The sequence below is a fragment of the Periplaneta americana genome, chromosome 16 (assembly GCF_040183065.1).
Source record: "Periplaneta americana isolate PAMFEO1 chromosome 16, P.americana_PAMFEO1_priV1, whole genome shotgun sequence".
Lineage (NCBI taxonomy): Eukaryota > Metazoa > Arthropoda > Insecta > Blattodea > Blattidae > Periplaneta > Periplaneta americana.
The window spans coordinates 7,834,478-7,850,495 of record NC_091132.1 but is presented as its reverse complement, the minus strand read 5'-3'; the positions used below and the strand labels follow the sequence as shown (position 1 = coordinate 7,850,495).

Here is a 16,018-nt window from a genome sequence, read left to right as displayed (position 1 = left end):
CGAAAGTTACCCAGCATTTGCTTGTATTGGGTTGAGGGAAAACCCCGGAAAAAAACCTCAACCAGATAACTTGCCCCAACCAGGATTCGAACCTGGGCCACCTGGTTTCGCGGCCAGACGCGCTGACCATTACGCCACAGGTGTGGACTTCACCTTATTGAGTCCCAACATTTCTGTCATATACCTTAATGTGTGAGAAGCTGTTTGTGAGTTATCATCTAAATCTGTGAGTATGGTTTGATCATCTGCAAATAAAATGTGGAAGACTAGTGTAAGAAATAATTAATATCAGAACAGTCAAATGCAAACAAGAAACATTTTAAAAACCATGTAAATATTCAGTAATGGGACTCGTTTTTCAGGGTACAGCACACACAGAAAATAGCTCCAATACTCTTCAGACACTAGAACTAATTATAATTGTCATAGAAATAATGCCTGTAAATTTATGCTTCATCTACAATCACATCATAGTTCAGAACAGAGCTCATGTCCAATGCAGAAACCTTCACATATCTACAAGAAAATAGAAGAATATTCTAATTTCTAAAAGGATGTGCTGGGAATCAAGAGAATTAACGACGTGTTGGTATTCGTGCTGTTAGTCACTGACAACAATGATAATTATCAATATAATAAAATTAATCTTGCTGTTTCTACCGATGTACAATTAGATGTTCAGTAAGCATTTAGCATTTCATGGAAAGATAAATTAAATTCAAAGCTCTCAGGAATTACTTCCATATTTCTACCCCCTTCCAATGAAGTTTTTAACGTATAAAGAAATGGCATCTTGGATGCATATGAGACATCCTTCTGGATCTCTGATCAAGTTCTGTTCTCTGTAAATCCTCGTTGAATACACATTCCCACTCTACTGTGTTCATGTTTTTAAATTCGATCTTTTTCTTTTTAAGAGTAAATGTCGGGTTACTTTTTTGTTCTTATATCAATTACCCTCATCATAAAATAATCCTTTCCCTCTAAGCCTACTTTCATATTATTAAAAGTCTTCTTGAATCACCTGTTGTTTCTTTTGAAAGCTGCCATTGACGAAAGAGAATTTTGCCAGATACATATTCAGAGTTTTGTTTTTAACTGGTTGTTGAATTTATAGAGTAGTGAGTAGGTTTAAAATGCCACAGAAATAACGAATTTATGGATACATGTTTATATAACCTTTTCTTCTGTTTTACATATGAGAAATCCAACCCTGCAATTTTGACGTGTATTTTTTTAACACCCTGTATAATGCAGGGTCTATTTAATTATAAATGTAGATAGTAAAATGTTACGTCTTGTTAGTCGTAGTGTATGCAGCAAATGTGTTATTTAAAAGTAATGTGATCATTATAAGATTAAGTAACATATATGGTTTTATTATATGTTTTTATTCGTACAGGCTATGTGTAATGTCACACAAGTCGTTGCCATGCACTTGGTATTTTTGTATCATGGAAAGATAACGTAAGAAGTTCAGGAGGTTATCTACAAATATGGTTCAAGGTTCAGTTTCTTAGATTTTTACACTGTGTGATATTACTGCATAGTGGGTATGTACATTATTACAGCTTTGCTTATTCTAGAAGTGTTACTATAATTTCCTGTTACAAATATCTCCATCTCATATTATGTATATTGGGTGCTGTTTTATGTAGTACATAATGAAATATTGACACTGATTGTACATATGTAAATGAGCACTAAAACATAGTTATTAAATATGTTACAAGTTAACAAAATTATTCTTGCATAATAATAATAATAGTATTACTTTGTTCCAGCCTTAATTGATATGATTCCATTTCAGATTTTAAAAAAAGATTAAATACGTGCATTGTCTTCAAAATTTATCTCTGAATGCGACATTGTTCTTGAAAATTAAATTTTTTAGGGGTATTATAAGACTAATATTTATCATTGTTGTTATAATGCATAAATGTTATTAATGAAAGATATTATTTATTTTCGTTCTTTATTTAAAACATTCAAGTAATGTATTGCACTCATATATATAAAAATAAGGAAAAAAATGTATGACACGCGTAACTAACATTGCTAAATTAAACTGTTCTAACAATAATCAAGAGATAAAGAACACCAGTAATGATTTTAAGCATAAGCTCTAAAATTCGATCACATATGCCAAATGAAAAATCTTCTTGTACTAAATTCCACCACCTACCACTCATATTGGAGTTGTTTGTTCCATAATAAAAAGGGGAAATATGAAGGATCTATGACATCATAAGACCAGAAGCTGAAATTTCACGGAATTCTATGGCCTTGGTCAGCAATCTATCTATGAGAAGGAACTAGAAATGAAAACAGATTCCTCCTGATTAGGGAGATTTAAGTCACAGTTTGTGACCAACAAAATTTTCAGAGGAATGACCAAATAGTCGAGAATACCTACCCTTCTGAAGTTCAGAAGATGATCTGTGAGACATGAGTTTGATTCTAAATGCAACCTTATAAAATGCAGCGTATTTTATGATTAGCTGATTAAACTGCATTTCTTGGATGCTCAAGATACAATTCACGTATGTGTGGTTGGATGCATTGAAGCAGTAAGTAAGACTTTTTTTAATTCTGTAAATATTTTGCACAAGGAGAACAAATTTTCTTATACAAACAGACTGTTCTTGTATGTCCTATGAAATAATGTAACGACAAAAATTGTCAAAATTAAATGCATGAAAATATTTCCAAGTAAAAAAAAATCTTTTAACTTTCTGTATTTTAGTTTTAATGTCACATTACTTTTACAAACTCTTTTTTCTGTGCATGAGTGTGTAGTAACTACAGTTCGGATTTTCCCATATGTGGATTAATATATTTTTTTGCACGTAAATTTAAAACCCTGGAGATACACCTACATATACTGTAGGATACCTATAAATGCTTATTTTAACTGTCAATGCCAGTTTTCGGAATATGAACCTATAAGGATCTGAGCAGAGTACAATAACAGTAAAACTTGTATTATTTTTATTTCTCGTATTTATATTTGAATAAGTCACCGAGCATTGAAATAAAGAAAGACACCTTTTGTAGAAGCCAGTGTGACTTGACGCTTAAGTATATAGCTTTATCTACAACTACATCATTAAATCTGCTTTCTGTTTACGAAATTATAGAAGAATCAAGTCACAGTTGTTTACGAAGTTGCGCAAGAGCAGCTTGGCACAGATAAATGACAAAGGGAAATAAGACCACGATAAAATAATATATTAGTAGACAGTTTACTTTATTATAGTAGTCTAAATTAAGAATGATTAGGTTATTAGTTAACTGTTCCACATATACCGGTAATTATCTTTTAATGGTTAAAACTGTGTAAAAAACATCAATTAAATACATGTTGAATTTTGAATGTGATGGAAAACTGAAAGGAATGCGTACATAGTGCCCATTTAAACGGCTATTTCTTACATTTTTAGTGCCTGTTTATAATTTTTAGGGCATATCAATCCAAACTCTAGTTACAACACTTCGAAGTGAGCGCCCAAATTCTGATGAACTTGTTTACTGAAGTTGATAACAAGAATAAGCTGCTTGAGTGCCCATATAACTTAGTGAACCACTCTAATAACGCTCATTTGTTGCATGTTCAGGTTCCTACACTCAAGCACTGCAGCGACCAGCAGCTGCCTGCTTCAACAAGGCCCAGTTTCAACAGAGGAGGGGCATGTCTGCTTCTTTGCTAATAAGCAATGCAAAATATTCCTTCCTGAGGGATGAACTGGGATTGCAGGAAGAGAACTGCGGTGTTTTTGATGGAAGCTGGTCCAGTAATGGAAATGTAAGTCTTACAGAAGAATAAAGACAAATACAATGCATGTTAAATAGATTCCAAGACTGAATTTATTGCAGACAAACTAGAAATAACCATCCAAAGTAAAATAATATTATTTTCCTTTTCGTTGGGCAATTTTTACATATTTCTGACCAGTGATGAATTCAGAGGGTGATCCGGGTGAGAAATTTCCTCCCTACCTAGATTCCAGGATATCTCCTCCCCCGCCCAGAGATTTCACACTTTTTAAAACTAAAAAAATAAATATAACTTAGACAAGTTTATATTTTAAATTGATATGATTTTTCAGTAACTAAAATTAATTACGTTACATAGAATTTTATTAGAGAATGCTGGGTTTGCAGTGTAAGACCTGCTTATGGATAGAAAACTGTCAATCTTCTTAATGTATCCAGCTGTTTGCTGACAACATAAAGTCCACTGTAGTCTATTCAGTTGTTTTTCACGAGAAATGAGGGGTACTTTGATCGGTGTTCATTATAGATGCCTGTTGCTAGTAGCCAGAGTTGGGGTGTAGTCAATATATACTGCAGGGCTGTGTCTTCTGCATCTGGTACTGATGATTTTAATTTACTTCTTTTGTGGTTTATGGATGGACAGTATAGAAAACTATGAATGAATGTAAATGTTCAGGTATTAGTTTCCTTGAAGGTTGGTTGTCTGCCAGCCAATCTCCATTGGCTGAAATTTAATGCGTCTGAACTTTCAGTCTTAATAAATTGTTACAGTTAAGAAGTCAGGTGTGCTGTGTTTTTATTGGCTTATTTTTCATTGTTGCTTTGTTTAGCAAATATAATAATTTTGTTTACTAAATAGTTATAACATATACAGTAAATATAAATCTTTCAGTGTATGATGGCAAAGCAAGAGACATTCTTTACTTTTCTTAAAAAAAAAAATACGTATTGAGGAGGCAATGAAAGTGGATCCATTGCATTTAATGGAGAAAATTCTCAATTGACTTGAAGTGAAAGTGAAATTTGTGAACCGGTTATTCCATCTGTGTTACCTTCAATTAAGTATCAGTGTGAATAAACGGTTGGACGCGAAATCAAATATAACAAATAATAGGAAACCAAATATGATTGGTTGTATATTGATTGTACTCAGGGTGGCGCATTTTGTAAACTGTGTGAAATGCATTTAAAAATGACCTTGACCTCTTCAAAAAACAGGTTGGGTATTCATATCAGTGCCCTTTCAAAACTTTAGAAAAGCTTCTGGAAGACACCTTCGTGTAATTTAATCTGTGAGTAATTATTACTTGTACTAAATTTAGGCAGTTTATGTAAATGGATACTTAACACATGCTTTATGGGACAATTTTACACAGAAGGATAGTTTATATTCGCCATATTTTACATAGCAATATTTTCAAGTTTATGCCTATATACATTTAATAGTATTTAAAACAAATATACACGAATGAAAACTCTACTTCTTTAATCAACCCCATTTTTTCCTCTGTTGTTTTTATGTAAGCTCTGAAATATTGTTTCTTTTACTGTCAGTTCCACCTTCCACCCTCGATATAATATGAATCCCCCCTAAAGGAAAAGTTCAGAACTGAACATTGATTCTGACATCCATCAGTTTTCTGCAACATGTTATGTGAGATGTGCCTTTCTAATGAAGAGCAAAGAGTGAACGTTAAGTTTGATATGAAGCTTAAAGAAAGTGCCACTAACTTACCACAAGTTGTGACTTGTTGTCATGTACATATGTATTAGGATTGTAAGTGTTTTTCATAAAGAACAGGAAACAGTATCTTCTCTTGTACTAAATTCCTTATGCACTGATTAGCTGATGTCTTCGTTTCTAATCTTTTATAATCTTGATTTAATTGCATCGTCTTAGATAACCCATCCCAATTGACAGTAACTTATTTGCCATCTCTTTGTTAATTTACCATGTTTCCATATGTCATAGTGCTTTGCACAATGAAATTTCGTTTTTTATCCTGATGGTTTTTTGCCATAGGATAGAATATTAAATTATTTAATGCGGCTATAATCTTTATGGCACTATTTATCGTGGAATCTATCATTCCTTCAAATGTTCATTTGTGTTTTGAATGTAACTCCAAAGTATGTGAAATCTCTACAAGCTGTTAAGCCTATTTTAATTTTCTCAACCAAATTTAGGTCTTGATTATTACCACCTAAGCACATATATTTTATTTTGGCCCAGTTTGTAGTTAGGCCCCATTTTATGTATTCTTTATGTCATTTTTTAATCATATATTCCATATCCTCGGGATCTTGGGCAATTACCACCTGATCACCAGTATCTTCCAGATACTTTCTTAAAAATCGTCTTTTATAATACAGAAACATAAATGAATGAAACATTCAAAGATAACAAGAAAGGTTTGATCAAGCAGCAGCCACAATGTTTGGCAGTGGAAATAATACATTCAAAATATATATATATTAACACTTCTTACTTGCAATTTAATGAAATAGCTCAATTAAAATTTAAGAAGACTATAGTCACTGTCATATATGTTCAAAAAAGATGCTTGCTCATTATATTGCTGAAACGGGGCAAACTGTGAGTGTAAAAATAAAGTTGCAGAGAATTTTCAATCCATCTTGATTTTATCTACAGCCTGTCATAATATTTGCACTTATTTCAGTTATATTCTTTCTCCGTCTGTTTGTATCTGCGGTGTTTTTTTTTTTTTTTTTTTTTTTTTTTTTTTTGCAGGTGGAGAAAAAACAATTTACTCCAAGGAAGATGATGGAAGATGATATATTGTAGGCCATCCATCTGATACATAAAATGTCCTTGATTTTTAATGTTGTAGTACTATGTCAGTTGACTTCAACAAGAAACATTGTTTTATACTACAGGTGCTAACATCCGTGTGCCCAGCAAATGGCAAAGCTATTGCCAAAGTGCGTTCTGGAAATGCCTCTGATTACAGTCGTTGTGTGCAAGCTGCACAAGAGGCATGGAAAGTCTGGGCTGATCTCCCTGCACCCAAGAGAGGAGAAATTGTGAGGCAGATTGGTGATGCCTTGCGTTCCAAATTAGAGCCTCTTGGGAAACTGGTGGCACTTGAAATGGGTAAGTTCTCCAATAGCTGAATTTGGAATCATTTAACCCATTATTCTTCTTGCCTCCCTATAGTGACCACTTAGATTCTTTGATTTTTGAAACACATTGTTTATTTTGGGACACTTGTTGATGTTTATAGTCCATTTTTTATTCTTGTTCTTTATAAACAAGACTCAAAATACAAAATACTCCATTGGAGTAGTGATTTTTCAAAGTACAATTTACATTTAGAAAAATGTTAATAATAATAATAATAATAATCATCATCATCATCGTCGTCATCATCATCATCATCATCATCATCATCATCATCATGTCCTTCACATGTTAGACCCTAGTGGATCTGTTATGGTCTCATGCCAGCATTTTCATGGTCTTTTCAAATTTTTAAAAAATAAAAATGTTAATAATAATTAATATAATTTTGGACCAAATGCGATGAAACTTTGTACAGAGACTATTTATATGCAGGATTTCCAAAAAATAAATAAATGAAAATTCAAATTTCACCTCGGTGTGTCTTTAGTGGCTATTTGTTTAACTATTGAACAGCATATTTTCGTGTGTTGCAAGTTCATTAAGTACGAATATGCAGGTAGAATTAGTTTCGTGAACAGTTTCCTGGACTGTGAGCGCCAATGCTTTCCGTTATTTATAAACCAATGAATGAATTAAAAATAATAGATTCAATACCGAATAAAAAGGTCAAATAAATTCTACAGTTTTTAACTTGTGAAAAGCTTCAGGTCTTTCGTGAATATTTCGAGAAGTCTCCTACTTCCACAGCAAGCCGACATTTCTTATTTTTCTGCTCAGAAAGCAACAAGAAAATTAAAATACAGACCTTACACAGTGACTGAAGTGCAAGTTTTAAGTCCTTGAGATACCGCTTTCAGAATCGCTTATGGCAATAACCTCTTCAGTCAGTACACATTGGTGTCTTAATCCCTCAATTATTGTTGTTTTCTGATGGTCTAATAATATGGATGTGTTTATATGCTTTGTATTAAAGTTCATTTTGTGTGTAATGCAGGTAAAATATACGCAGAAGGTGTGGGGGAAGTTCAGGAATACGTGGATGTGTGTGACTTCGCCTGTGGACTGTCTCGTACTCTGCAAGGTCTAGTTTTGCCTTCGGAAAGACCAGGACATGTTCTTTTGGAGACCTGGAATCCACTTGGTGTCGTGGGAGTCATTTCTGCATTCAATTTTCCTATTGCTGTTTATGGCTGGAACAGTGCCATTGCCATGGTAGGTATGAATGGTGGTCTTCTATGTAACTGGCATTGAATTAGCTTAAAGTTAGAACTAAAGCTGATGTTTAGCTGCCTTATGTTTTCCGTAAATATCTGTCTCTCTTTCTTTAATTGTAATTGCAATATTACATACAATATTGTGTGTAACACAAGCATTCTCATATTTCAAGGCAGGGATGATTCACTCTTCCTCTTCACACCTCCTTATTCTTAGTTTTTTATCAGATAAAAGTTCTTGGCTGCTTATTGTACCTAGGTAGAGTTACGTAGTTTTTTATGGGGTAGGGACCAAGGCTTAGACTTATTATGCTTACTACTCTTGTTTTCTGAATGATTTTGTTGCTGAACAGCCACACTCTTTACGTATACAGCACACTGCACCATGAACTTAACCTGAGCCATGGCAATGATGACAATGATATTTGAATAAATGATGACGAAATGAGTCCAAGGTCCAACACCGAAAGTTACCCAGCATTTCTATTTCAGTTGGTTGAGGGAATACATCGAAAAAATCCCAACCAGCTAACTTGTTCTAACCAGAATCTGAACCCAGGCCCACTAGTTTCACGGTCAGACATGCTAACTATTACTCCACAGCAGTGACACTTTTGTTGTAACGCACTTTTAATGTTTAAAAAGTGTAAATGCAATGAATTTAAGCTTAATTTTAATTTGTTTTTTGCTGCTGTCCCATACAGGTATTTTATACTCAGTTTCATTGTAAATAATAATATTAACGTTATATTTCTCTTCAATCATAAGGCAAATGTCAGGTAATCTACGGCTAGGGGCCTGCGAAAGGTGATGTTATTTTTTCTGAAAAGGGGAGTTTTTTTAGGGATGTTATTTTAATGCAAAAGCAAGGTTATTTTGAATGTTCTTTATAAAACAAAGAATACAGCCCATACTTATACTATAGTGCATACAAAAATCCCTCAAATGAAAACATTGCCATTGTAGCCACATTTTGCTCTTTCAAATTGGTTCTTTTTTCTCTTAAAACACTGTTGTTAAGTTGAGAGAAATCTTTCCGAATCTACGTTACTATATACCATCCAAATTGCCTCTTAACATTTTCTAGAAAATTCGGGCTCTGACAAACTAACAACATTTAACAGTTTATAATTTCGACAACACTTTCTTTCGTTTGTATAGTTTATTCTTATATTGTCTACATGAAGTTCTTTCGTAGTACCTCCATTTCTTACTCTCTTTTTCCCTCTCTCTATCTTCTAGTTATTCCCAGTGTTGATACAAATGGAGGTCGTGTTAAGTGAATTTAAAATGGCAGCCCTGTCACAGGACTCTCCCAACTATAGATGGTTATCTGTATTGAGAAAAGTTGTGTCTCATTTGCTAGAAAGCAGTAGTCGGTTGGATCGCATTCTTATGAGTTGTTCAATACTTGTGTGTTCATTTACAGGTATGTGGCAACAGCGTACTGTGGAAATGTGCATCCTCAACTCCATTAGTGTCAGTAGCCACCACAAAAATATTAGGAAAAGTTCTCGAAGCAAATGGCATCCCAGGTGCTGTGTGTAGTCTCTGCTGTGGTGGAGGTGACATAGGGGAGGCCATGGCTCGTGACGTCAGACTTCCACTGCTGTCCTTCACTGGAAGCACCAACACAGGACATAAGGTACACACAGGCATTGTAGCAGTTCACAATTTTCGTTTAGCAATGTGACTTGTAGCAGGTAGGATAATGAGACCAGGTGTCCTGTTTTGAATGGGACAGTCCCACCTACTAAGTCTAGTTAGTACCCAGCTTTCAGCCCCAAAGAGTAAAACTGAGATAACCATTGTTTTGTAGAACGTCAGTATCTGCTTTCTATAATATGTTAAATATATTTTGAGCTAATTGTATGTACTGAGTGTCTTGTAAGTATGCGGTTACATTGATCTCTGCAGGTTGGCATGCTAGTTCAAGAGAGGTTTGGACGCCATCTTCTGGAACTTGGAGGAAACAATGCACTGATTGTGAACAGTGATGCTGATTTAGATCTGGTAGCTAGAGCGGCCGTGTTTGCATGCGTGGGAACAGCAGGGCAGCGCTGCACGACCACCAGGCGGCTCATCCTGCACACTAAGGTAACACTGCACTGGCAGTATTCAATTTGAAACTCAGCTCTCTTTTCCTATTTTCTTTCGAATTCATTTATCACTAAATAATTCAGGTCTTGGATTTTTAACATTTAATCTAAAATTTCAGTTGTTTTATCCATGCACTTTTGTATTATGATATTGCTAAATAATTTAGTTTCATAACATCTAAATTTTAAATTTTAAATTTTATTCTTCACGCCATTCATTCATTCATTCATTCATTCTGCAAACCCTGCATTCTCCAATTGTCTCTCTTTTCCATCTTCCTCTTCGTTTCTGCTTACAGTCCATATATCTTAATGTTGTGTATAATCTGATATTTTCTGCCCCTATCTTTTCTCCTGTTCACCATACCTTCCTTCCTTTCTTCAGTTTCGTCTTAGCCATTGACCCAACCAATTTCTTTTTCTCTTTCTGTTCAGATTCAGCATTATTCTTTCTTCATCCACTCTTTCTAGCACAGCTTCAGTTCCTATTTTGTCTGGCTTTTTTTTTTTTTTTTTTTTTTTAACCTTGGGGATTTAGTTGAAGTGAATTTTAATGGCAGGCAGAGTAACTATCTCATGCCCCCATGTTTTATATTGCTACCAGTGCACTTCATTAGAACCAGGTACCCAGCTTCGAAGCCGTTAGCCCTGTGAACTTACAATATATTTATTTTCCCCTATTATCATAATACAGGGTTGTTATCTAAGAAATTAGCAAGTTCTTTGTGATAGTAGAAGAGAAAGAGTGGGGGAAGGGAAGAGGTCTGTGGTCTGGCCTTTCATATCCTACATTCTTATCTCAAATGCTTCCAGTCGTTCCTCTTCACTTCGTCGTAATGTCCATGTTTCTGTCCCTTACAATGCCACATTCCACACAAAGCATTTCACTAGTCTCTTACTTGGCTCTTTTTCTAAAGGTCCGCAGAAAATGCTTCAGCCAGGAGATAATGGTGTAGGGTAGCCAGTTCCTTTCTTTCTCCATTGCATACATTGCTGATAGTAGCATATTACACTAATCAGACTTCAGATGTATACAAATGATGATTCATATTTATTTATATGATAGCTTGTATAATTGCAGTGTTTCGTTAAATAAGATTTTTATTGTGAATTCAGTATGAATTAATAAACAAATAAAGGCAATGGCTTGAAAATGATACTTGCTACGAGTATTTCATTACCTTACAGATTTATGATCAAGTATTGGCACGTCTGAAAGCTGCTTTCGAACAAGTGTTGCCACGTATTGGAGACCCTTTGGATGAAAAGACTCTGATTGGTCCTCTCCACAATGCTGCAGCTGTTGCAGACTACCAGAACACATTGTCGCAAGTAACGAAGGCAGGAGGGACCATCGAATTTGGAGGAAAGGTAGGTATAAGAATATAACGAATCTTTGTGACTGTACAAGTAAGTGGGGAGATTGGAGCTGTACTCACTTCTTAACTTTAAACCAGTTAGCTGACAGTCTTCTGTGTCAAGAACTTTCACGAATATCCTATTGTTAAGAATATTGTTTTTCTCAGATCTCTTTTTTCAAATTAAAATATACGTATTTATTTTGAAATTTTTATGTCTGTGATAATCTCCGTAATGAGTTATGTGCTTGGCATATCAGAAAAATATATACCAATTCCGTTATTAATAAAAACATAATTGTGATCAAAGGTGACATACTTTCTCATACATCTTTCATGTTGCCTAGAAATTCATTTACTTTATCATGTTGTGAATGACAGTACTGTTCATAGTTCGTTTTCTTGAACTGTTATTCAAATGAAATCATTAAACCTGCACTCTCGTAAGAAGGTGAACTTTTGTTTTCTTGATTTTACACAAAAGTGAATATAATCCCAAAATTCTGACATTTGGCATAATTTATTAATTATACATTTTAAGTACGTATAATCAATTATTTTTTTCGCAGATTTACATAAAATAGCTATATGTTACTGATAAAATACGAGAAAAATTCGTACCGGCATTGGGAATCGAACCCAGGACCTCTCAGCTCTGCGCGCTGAGCGCTCTTTACCAACTGAGCTATATGTATATTGTAGGCCTAATATTATTTCAAATATTATTTATGAATATCAGCATTTAAAGTTGCATGAATGTTACTCCAAACAAAGTGTGTTTTATTAAGGCTGAATTAAGTTCTTCAGGAACCTTTTCCTCAACCAACTATTACTATCTACTACTATTATCACCATCAACACTTGTTCATTTATCTAGTGCCCCAACACATTCTTTATTCACTTCATTGATTGATTCATTCATGCATTCAATCAGTCAGTTTATGTATTACAGTAAAATCCCTCGGGACCAGCACACAATTAACTGGCAGCACCAAAACAATGGCACTTTGAGTCAAATATAAAATATGTTTAAAACTTCCGTGTTGCCATAGCCTGCCACATTAGGAAGTTCACTCTAACTCTCGTGTTCAGTGAATATTCGAATCTAAAATTAGTACTACCGTATATTATTTGTGTTGTAATAAAGAAAATCCACACAGTTTTTATGTTATTTAGTCACAATCAAGTGATTTAGAAATAAGTTTCACATGACTGGAGTTTCAACAGTTGGCATCATAAAATACAAACAGGTATTTATTTTTTATGTTTATTCAATTATCCGGAAAAATTTCATATCTAGTACTAACCTGGTCTTTTGGTGCTGGTTAAGAGGGATTCTACTGTACATACTACTACTGCTTGTTTGTCAAATAAGTAGAGATTTGTAAAGGAAGAGATCATGACATATTTACAGTCACTATATCAACATTTACTTGGAGTGAAATAAAAAAGTCCATATAAAACACGAGACATGATCAAGTGTATGCAATAAACAGGATGTGCGAATAATCCTTGAGGTTATTTTCGGCTAAAATTATCAGATCAGTGGCTGGGAAGCTGGAGATTTGAACGTCTACTGTGTTGACTTTTGCTTCAGGTAATCAAGGGACCTGGCTTCTTTGTGGAACCAACCATCGTGTCTGGTCTTCCTCACAATGCCAGTATTGTGCACCACGAAACATTTGCACCAATTGTCTATGTATTGAGGGCAGAATCTTTAGAGGAGGCCATTGCATGGAACAACGAAGTTAACCAGGGATTGTCGTCTAGCTTATTCTCCACCAGTCTGGACTCCATTTTTAAGGTAATCCTATTACTTTGAAGAAATTATGTATGATAGATATTAAACCAACAGAAGTTCACCACTTGGTAACTGAATGTTACTAATGTTTATTTTAAATGTGTCGATTCCAGGATTACTTTTCACGATATCAAATCATTTACTATTGTAGGTCTGCAGAAGATTTATTCATTTATTTAAATCCACCACCAACAGAAGCAGGCTTCCAATTACAGGTGGCTTACATAGATACATACACAAAATACATAATAAGAACAAGAAAACAAACAACACAAACGAAAGAAAGAAAATACATAACGTTAATAGATGCTAGAATATAATATTGCAGTTAATATAGTGCCAAATGTCAATATAATGATGAAAAATTATTTATAAACTAGAGTAAAAACATTATAGAGAAATGAAAATCTTATGGAGACAAGAAGTATAATAAGAGTTAACCCCAGGGAGGAACAGATGGGTTTAGCATTATGGAGAGTAGGAATTTGGAAATTAAGGAAGAAAAAGGAATACATCGAAAAGAATATATGTTAATTCTGTAGACAGAAAGAGGACACCATTCATATACTATTATCTTGACCTGAAAATGACAGGATAAGGAAAATATTTATTGAAGAATCATTTCTAAAACTAAATTTAAGAGTAACATAAGAAATTGTGTAGGTCGCAAAAAAGAAAGAAACTTGAAGAAATTAAAATATATCTGTGTGTGTGTGTGTGTATGTGCTTGCGTGCGTTTTTTTTTTTTTACATACAATATTTTTTGGTACTCAGTCCGTAAAGTGGTTTCTAAACTAATATTAAACTAAAATTTAATCTTATTTTAAATATTTGTTCATATTGCATGCCATGGTCTTCTGTTTATTAGAATGTATTTCCGATATCAAATTTGCACAGGCGGCCACTTGAATAATGTGTTGTTGTGGTTAAGACAAATTCAGTCCGTAAAGTATTGTTATGAGGACTTTATAGGATTGATTCCTATAATAGTTCATTTTATGGACTGTTATCTGTCTCTAAAACAACCACTTTATGGACTGAGTACCAGAAAATAACATATGTACGTACCTGACATATGATTGACATTTTGACTTTTAGAAAGATAGTAAACCCTATAAAATTTGGATTTTGCATTTTTTTTTGCACATTTCTTGTTTTATTATGCATATTTGAAACTTTATACATATAAATTCTGGTCCTGTTCATGATAATAATGACTAGTTATGTAAAGTAAAGGTGTAATTTTTATACTGTACTTAAAACATAATGATTAGTCAAGATAAATAATATATATAAACATTTAGTTAAGGTGAGTATTTGGAAAATAGAGATGAGACAGGACCATCATTAACCAATGTTATGTTAAGTGTATATATTTTCGTTAGAGAACATCTTAAAATGTGTGCAGCTATAGACAAAGAAGATACCTTGGTGCAGAAGTAGACTAATGGCTTTGTTGACAGATTTCTAGGCATTGAACACACCCTCACATTTTGATGACAATAAATTGATACTGATACTGAATGGCACCAGTGAATTATGATAATTTGAAAATTGAAAGGTTTCAACTTGGTATTGTCTCATCTTTTATAGCATTGGTGACTAAAACGTGGTTTTTTTTTATTTCAGTGGATTGGACCTAAAGGTTCTGACTGTGGAATTGTTAATGTGAACATACCTACCAGCGGAGCTGAAATTGGCGGGGCATTTGGTGGCGAGAAGCATACTGGAGGGGGTCGTGAATCTGGCAGCGACTCGTGGAAGCAGTACATGCGGCGATCCACTGTCACTATAAACTACAGCAGAGAGTTGCCCCTGGCACAGGGAATTCGATTTGAATAATTGGAATTGTTTATTCTTCCAAACAATTCGTAACTTTTACAAATTGACATTGTGCATGTTACTGAATGTATTGCAATTTAGAATTGTTTAAGATTTTTTAAAATACGATTTACATTATTGTTACTATGTTTATTTCTGGAAGAAAGTTTTTGATACTTTTATGATGAAATATATATCTCGTGAAAATATTCTGTACTCACATAAAAATGAATTTCCTGTAATGCTATTCTGTTTTACAGTATTGAATAATTCCATTATTGTTGTTTTATTTAACTACACTTCCACCTAAAGTAATTATGATGTAAATAGGTACGAAGGTGCATGGAAGCAGGGGCGATTTCTCAGGGCATGCTATGCTTGCTTTGCAAGCCCAATATTTTCGTAGAATGTGTATTTCTCAAAATGGGATTACGTACATTAAAATTTACTTTGATTTTTGGAATATTGTATAGGCGTACTACCATTCGCAGGTTGCACACCGCAAGTATCGCAACGCTTGCTCGTTTTTTGTAGCTACAGGAAAGACGTAGAAATAGCGAGAATATGATGCGCGCGCAAGTGCCTTCCTCCGTAGTCCGTCCTAGGCGCACATGCTTCTGTTATGTGTTGTTTGAAGCTCTGGTCCGAGAGCTACACCAACGACTATTTAACGTTACACAGGCAGTAGGAATGTGCTGTGATTTGCAAGTGCAATGTAATTGTATGAGTGGAGTGCATGTGTTAGCTGCTGAATGCATTATTAATTCTTAAACATTAATTTGAAGTATTGCAATGAGTTCGGA

The 16,018-nt window shown here is 34.2% G+C and overlaps 1 protein-coding gene across 2 annotated transcripts; it reads left to right on the top strand.

Annotated features, from left to right (window-relative positions):
* Positions 1–1,961: 1,961 nt before the first annotated feature.
* Aldh7A1 (aldehyde dehydrogenase 7 family member A1) lies at positions 1,962–15,490 on the top strand. 2 transcript variants are annotated; one of them, XM_069814496.1, is made up of 9 exons: positions 1,962–2,570; positions 3,618–3,805; positions 6,676–6,892; positions 7,917–8,134; positions 9,566–9,781; positions 10,054–10,233; positions 11,424–11,606; positions 13,191–13,397; positions 15,024–15,490. In XM_069814496.1, the coding sequence occupies exons 2-9, from the start codon at positions 3,692–3,694 to the stop codon at positions 15,234–15,236; spliced, it is 1,548 nt and encodes a 515-aa protein (XP_069670597.1). In that variant the 5' UTR covers positions 1,962–2,570; positions 3,618–3,691; the 3' UTR covers positions 15,237–15,490. The 2 variants fall into 2 exon arrangements, with proteins under 2 accessions (XP_069670597.1, XP_069670596.1); XM_069814495.1 differs by lacking the exon at positions 1,962–2,570 and adding an exon at positions 2,731–3,311.
* The last annotated feature ends 528 nt before the right edge of the window (positions 15,491–16,018 follow it).